At 37.9% G+C, this 7,160-nt stretch overlaps 1 protein-coding gene across 1 annotated transcript in view; it reads right to left on the bottom strand.

The window, feature by feature from the left end:
* Positions 1-7,160, bottom strand: part of LOC107047696 (otoferlin) — a 40,004-nt gene that overhangs the window by 14,759 nt on the left and 18,085 nt on the right. Inside the window, exons 17-22 of the mRNA XM_015270495.1 lie at positions 6,339-6,473; positions 5,368-5,512; positions 4,781-4,910; positions 3,935-4,266; positions 3,602-3,732; positions 1,843-2,030 (exon numbers count right to left, since the gene is read on the bottom strand). Of these exons, the coding sequence (XP_015125981.1) occupies positions 1,843-2,030; positions 3,602-3,732; positions 3,935-4,266; positions 4,781-4,910; positions 5,368-5,512; positions 6,339-6,473 (1,061 nt within the window). The remainder of the gene's footprint in view (positions 1-1,842; positions 2,031-3,601; positions 3,733-3,934; positions 4,267-4,780; positions 4,911-5,367; positions 5,513-6,338; positions 6,474-7,160) is intronic.

Genomic DNA, 7,160 nt, shown 5'->3' with positions numbered 1-7,160 from the left:
AGTGGTATTCAGATACTCCGGTGTATTTCACACTCCTGTGTGTATAAACACACAGGTGTATAAAACTTCAACTGCGTGAAACACACAGGTGTATAAAAATGCAACTGCGTGAAACACACAGGTGTATAAAAATACAACTGCGTGAAATACACAGTAGTATAAAAATACAACTGCGTGAAACACACAGTAGTGTAAAACTTCAACTGCGTGAAACACACAGTAGTATGAAACTTCAACTGCGTGAAACACACAGTAGTAGTAGTAGGGCTTTCAATTGAAGGCCCGAGTTGAAGACCCGAGTTTGTAGCAAAGATGTCAGACAAGATATGAATGTTTTTTTGGGCTCAGATGAAAGAGTGGGTCGAGAAATGGCGTGCTAGGACCTCTAAACATGACAAACGAACGCCCACCTGACATTTTTAATACACTCACACCATGAATTTAAAGTGAATACTGCACAAAGAATGAATGTCATCCAGAATTTATTTCTCGTCAATAACTTATGATTATAAATTTCCTGTCACCGACTGATAGAACTCAATAGTTAATTAGTTAATTCAATACTCCGGCCCGAAGAGACTCTGAAAAAAATCACGTATTTAAATGTGACGAACATTCTCTTACGAGGATCGGAGGAAGACTGATTTATCGGAGTATTTTCTAAACGTCAGTTGACTAAAACAAGAAGAAACAAGAATATTTTTGCAGCTGTCCCCTCCGAATTTTCTTGGAATTGAAAATTCGCAGAAATAATCCAAATAAATATCTCTCATGCTTGGAGTATTAGTGTTTTGTGTGTTTTTGTTTTCCTTTATATGTACCAATGCATGAGTAGAGGTCGTTTTATCTGAGAAAAATGACGGATTGATGAGCATTCAGAGGACGTCGAGCGTCCCACCCATCTTCGCGCGTCGCGCATCCTCCCGCGCCCACCTGGTGGACCATATTTCAGCAACGGATTGATGGATTTTGATTTTAAAAAATGATAATTATTTATTAGACAAAAAGGAACAACTTTTGTCATGAACATTTTCTTCTATTTGCCAATGTTTCCCATAAAAAAAAATCATCAAAAAAACCACTTAATTTGTTTATAACTATTAATTGCACGCACTTACATAAAAAATCCCACCGGATTCGGATTTCTCATACCCGAAAACATAAGAAAACACCTCAAAACCTTACCGCAAGGTCGTATTGCGTGTGGACTATAGTTATTAATGAATGGTAGGGTTAAATATGACCAAATAAATATTCGTTAATAGTTAACGAATCGTTCACTTGGAAGGTGAAAGTCAAGTCAAACAAGACTTCTCAAATATGCATTCGTTAACTATTAACGAATGAACATTTGGCAAGACCAAATAGACCGTAGCCTTCAACCAAATCCATTTGTTAACAATAACTAGTCCTCTCTCAATGCAGGAGGATAATTTTTGCATCTATAGATGTATTTTTTTACCAAGAAAATCGTAAGACATCTATTAAAAACCAGTATTTTTTCACTGAATTACATTTCGCTCTACGATTACCATTCGTATAATAAAATTTGTCACAATTTTCTAGATAATTTTCATCCCACTTTTCTCTCCGTACAGTCATTTGAAATATCAGAAAAAAATTAAAAGTCCAAAGGCCTTGAATCCGCATTTTTTTCCTAATTTTGGCTGAATTTTTGTTACTCAATCGGTTCATCCTTAAATATAGCGTAGATATTTGGCGGCTCGAGTTGAAAGCTTACGGTCACTGGTTAAACGACTCGAGTCTCCACTGGGAGTGTCTAAATTTAACTACCACTAAAAACCACAATGATGGATTGTGGAAACATAAATGACAACTTACCCCTTGACATAAATGTCAGAGCACTTTTCGCCGGTCAAAAATTGATTGTCCACAAGCGGCACATCCTCGGTATTCCATACAATCACACGCAATTCGTATACCTCGGGGGACTGAGGTGTAATATCAACGGGCGGCTTTGGTGGAAGGTCATCGACGTGGAACATGTCTATCCAGAGCTCCAATTTACCCTACATCAATGTGAAGCCATTAACTGAAACCCGATGACAAGCAAAATCCTCTCCCCCCAACGATCAATGCCAGGGCCTCTAATTGACCGGGCCAATGAATGGGGAGAAAAACGGTAGAAAACATTGAGATGTTCTATTGTGTGCAATAATATTCATTTAAATCGCGTCGAAGCCAAGATTTACAGTACTCAACGAGGTGTAACATAGTTTCCGTGTTAAATAAACGTTTTTTCGAGTGCGGCTCGCAAAAATTCGCAGCTGTTATTATTATCTCGATAATGCTAAAGTGACCTTCAGACCGAATAATGTATGCAATTACTGTATACTGTTAGAAAATTACTCTCCAAATTTTAAGTGGGAAAGCGTGAAATTTTTAACGACGACAAAGTTACATGAAATTTCTGTATATTTCTTCATTGACGTATCATTTATTTTCTTGAATATTCAAGTAATTCTCGATTTTCAGGTCCATACGGCACTGAACAACAGATGTCTTCCATCTATAAATTCCTTCTAACAGAGCTGGGTAAAATACAATTTGAAAATAATTTCTACTTTCAACCGATGAAATATGGCAAATTTGAAATAGTATTTAAATAATTTGATCAAGGAACGTACTATTTGATTTTCATCGAATTTACTTGATTTTTTTTATTACCTGAAATTGTTTTTTCCTAGAGAACAAATTGGAACAGAAACAACAATGAGAACTAAGAAACATTAATTAGAAACACCAATTTTTCAAGATATCAAATACGTAACGAACGAAATCATTATCGTATAAGTATGAATTTTTTAAGTATGAATGACCTCCTACCTTCTCCAAAATTCTATCCAACAATATCCTGTGATGTCACAAGATGTGAAACGCTATATAAAGTCCCATCTTTAGTGATGATCACGGCAAATAACATACGCCAATTCTTCGTAATTCATTGCGATTACGTCACCACGAGAAATCAATGAAGGTGATAAGGGATAGGAAAGTGAAAAATTCATGGGGAAAAAAAACTATTTCATGTAAAACCCAATAGTGAAATAGTGAAATAAAATAGTAAATACTATTTCATTTTCTGTTTCGTTAAAATGAAATATCAAATAACTATTTTATTTCAATTTCAAAAAGACATACAAAGAAATATTATTTGACCGACCGAAATAGTCAACTTGAAATATAAATTTCAAATAGTATTGCCGCGTACTGAACCATTTTGAGCAGTATTTCTATTTCATTTTCATAAAATAGCGCCCCGCTCTGCCTTCTAAGCCGTCTGTCAATTATACGTAAAATGAATCAACGAAATGCTTGCTCTGACCATGTTCTTATCATGGTACATTCCGTTATTCTGATCTACGTTTTATTATTCATCTGTTATGAAAATTGTTAAATTCAAGTGTTAACTAGAATTTAACACTTGAATTTAACTAGAATTTAACACTTGAATTTAACACTAGAATTAATTGTTAAATTCAAAAAGTATTAATTCTACGAAATTTTACAAATAAGAGATGAATCGCTTCATGTAATAGAGGAGTATTGATTTGAAAAATATCAGTGGTTTTTAACAAACCTGTTCGAGTCCTGGTCTTCTGGCATTAAAGAGCGATCGTCGCTCTACGTGCTCTGGCACGAGAGCCAGTCCACAGACGGGAAAATCCTGCCACTGATGGAGAACATTGAGAGCCATACACTCGTTCCTCCCTGAAATGAGATTACTATTGATCCTCACGAAGTTTTCATGCTCTCTTAAAAGTTGAAAGATCCCATCAACGTGCAATAAAACTCCATCTCATTAAATGTGCAAAAAGTTTTTCAAAGATTTCTCACGAAACTTTGAGTATTTCATGATGACTCTAAATAACTGCAAACAACTTCAAACAACACGCTGAGTTTCTCACGTTACCCGATTCATCCAGTATCTCCAGTCCCGCTGTGAATGGAAATTTTTGTTTTCCAATTGTCACAGTATCCGTGAATTCTGGCAAGGGTAAATTGTTCCGTCTACAGAGTGTCTCGAGTATCTGTGTTGGTCTTTCACGATCACGCCAAGCGTTGTAACCAGATTTGCTCCAGGTTCTGGATATACCACAGTGGCCCCGATGATTACTGTAGTATCGATTCTCGATATCGATGCGCGTTTCACCAATTAGATCGTCGGAGCTGGTAGCATCGTAGTCCCACACTTGAATTGTCAATGTGTGGTCTTTCGGGAATTGTGCGTCAATTTCGAAGCATCTGGGTAGAATTGGATCATCGTAAGTGATGAAGTACTTGTATGTCAGCAGGGTTGGGCAAGGATAATGCGTAAAGTGTAATACGAATGCACCTCATGTATAATATGTACACTGAGAGAAATATCGTCATATCACAAAACTAATTTCTTGCGCCAAATATCTCATCTCTTGAAGATAAATTTCTTGGGATGAGAATTCCGGATAATGCGTCAGACAATGTCAGATTTCGGTGAAGTGTTCATGACTTGAACATGAGCGTTTCATGATAAAGTGAGAATTTTTTGCCACAAGAAATCGACTTTTTCGTGTCGGAAGATGAGAAAATGACTAAGATGTTGATCTGAATTATCTGAATTATCAAGTAAATATTCCCAAAAAAACATTTGGTATCAGGCTTACGCTTTGGGACGCCACTTTCTGTCGATTTTTCTCTCCATGTGCGTATAATACATTCATCACGTAGAATACCACTTCAATTACATCATGACCCAACCCCGAACATCAGTCCAACTCACTTGCCAAATATTGGATTAAGCTGATTGGGTATGTAGTTCTTCTTATCATTAATATCACTTTTTCCTAATTTAATTCGCAGGTATGGATCCGACTTGCCGGTGAGTGGATCGCTGGGATGCAGATTGATGGCTAAATAAATTCAGAATAACACATTGGAGTGGAAATGCGAGAGTAGCGACGAGTACGCATTAACGATTAATAATCATTAATCCGAAAATGTATCGTTTGCTGATAGAATCGTGTGAATTTTCGAAAAGCTACTCTCGCTAATGCTATGCAGAATCGTTAATCTAGTGCACTTAGTGGGTAACAATACGTCATATCTCCCATGTCAATCCCGTCTACCGCAGTATAACGGAATTTGACGTAGATAGTGCTCCGGCGCTGGATTCAATAGCAACGATCAAATTACTCCGGTGGAGCTTTGAATACGGATATGGGAGGCGAGCACAGATCTCCCCACAAGCGGTTATTCTACCGACGCTTCACTTCCGTCGGTTACCGTTGAAAATCCGTCTGGCAATATTTGCAAATGCAAATGCCATGAGAATTAATAATCGGAATTGATTGTCGACAAATATTTCACCTTTTACGACGTAGAGGCGGACGAGCAGCTTGACTGGCGCTTGAGATGGATAGTCTGCCAGGAGACCGTGCGATGCGTCATGTCCACTCATTGTTCTGCAGACAAGTTTGTCTGGATGTGGCCAGGGATATATCGCTATCTGACCCTGCTTCAAGTGCAATTGGTGTAATTCATTATTATTTTTCCAGTGTTGGCTTCTCAACAGGTGATAAATATTTTCGACGGTTATTAATAATTGTTTGGACAGAGGTACAGCAACAACATCAATTCAATTATCAAACGTCAAACAATTGTAGATAAGAAACTCACAGACTGAAACATCATAAATATGAAGTGAGAGAACAAAATTTGGAATTGAAGGAGCGAAATTAATTCTCCATCGAAATATTTCCAAAATTCCTGAAGGTAAAATGTTCTCAAGGTGTTGTTAAAGACTCCATATTCATGGGGTTTCTAACTTCAATTCTGCTCCCGAAACATTTTGGAAATAGTCAAAAATAATGGCTCAAAGTATTTGATTTCTAGTGTTTTTTTTTGCACTTAATAATTAATGAGCATTTAATAAAATAACCACTCCAGCTTGTACTGTTATACTTTGAAGAAGTAACAGCCAAGTTTACCACAGAATGTCTAAACTTTATGGTCTCAATTTAATGATCGAACGTTAAACAATTATATTGTACCGTCTGTCACAGTTAAGGATATTTATAACGGTCGTGAATTCAATCAGAATTGGCATGTTTAAAATTAGCCGAATATTCTAGCTGTTTGGCTAGGCTCCAAGTATTTAACGCCCCCGGGGTAGACTAGATGAGGGGGAGGCAGCTTTTTGTGAAGACAGATGGCGGTGCCAAACGAGGAAGGATTTAACTGATAAAGGCGGGAAGGGGGTCGAGGGTGGGTGATGTGTACAAGTTGAGGAGTCTGAGGAAAGGAAGCGTCAGGGAAAAGGAGAAGATGGAGTGTACCACCTTGAATTTTCCCGAGTAATTTCTCTGGTCGTAATCCGGATCTCCGGTTCTTTTGCCGCGCGATAATTCAAATGTCATCAGCCTATCTTGGAACTCGTGAAATTCCGGCTGCAGCTCTAGTTCCATGGGGTATATCTGTTGATACTGGTGATATTATATTTCTGTTTTATTGCACTTAGTGATGCCGCGAGACATTTCACCAGACATCACGAGACAATACTTTGGAGAGATTGCCTCGGTCTCAGTGAACACGCAAATTTTTGGTCTCGTCACCGTCTAGAAATACGCAGTGTCGGCTTCTCTCGTGATTACTTCGAGTCAATTTATCTCATCTCGATTTCCAGTTTTTCGCATTTTTTATATGTAGAAAATCGAGACGAAACAAACCGAGACAAAAACCGAGACTTTACATTAAAAAACACGAAAAACTTGAGAACGAGACGAGACAAATTGACTCGGAATCATCGCGAAAGGAGTCGACACTGCGTATTTCGAGACTGAGATGAGAGCAAAGATTTTCGTATTCATGGAGACCGAGATCATCTCTCCAAAGTTTTGTCTCGTAAAGTGTCTCGCGGCATCACTAATTGCACTGAGAGGACGAACCACCGAATATCACAAAAAGTGGCATTTTGCGGTATAGTGGAGCGTGCGTATTGGAAAATAGTTATTTTCGTCACAATATACATAGTATAATACATTACGTCCGCGTGACGAATATAATTTTTTTTCTCACATTTTCCTGAACACCGTCGTCATTCTTATCTCGAAAATTCGGCGGGAGGAATTGCGGAGGAAGGTCAGGGCGCGGGAGTGTCTCCA

This window comes from Diachasma alloeum, unplaced genomic scaffold (genome assembly GCF_001412515.2).
Source record: "Diachasma alloeum isolate Michigan unplaced genomic scaffold, Dall2.0 Dall_scaffold_78908, whole genome shotgun sequence".
Lineage (NCBI taxonomy): Eukaryota > Metazoa > Arthropoda > Insecta > Hymenoptera > Braconidae > Diachasma > Diachasma alloeum.
Note: the sequence above shows the minus strand (reverse complement) of the source record. Positions and strands in the feature narration are given on the sequence as shown.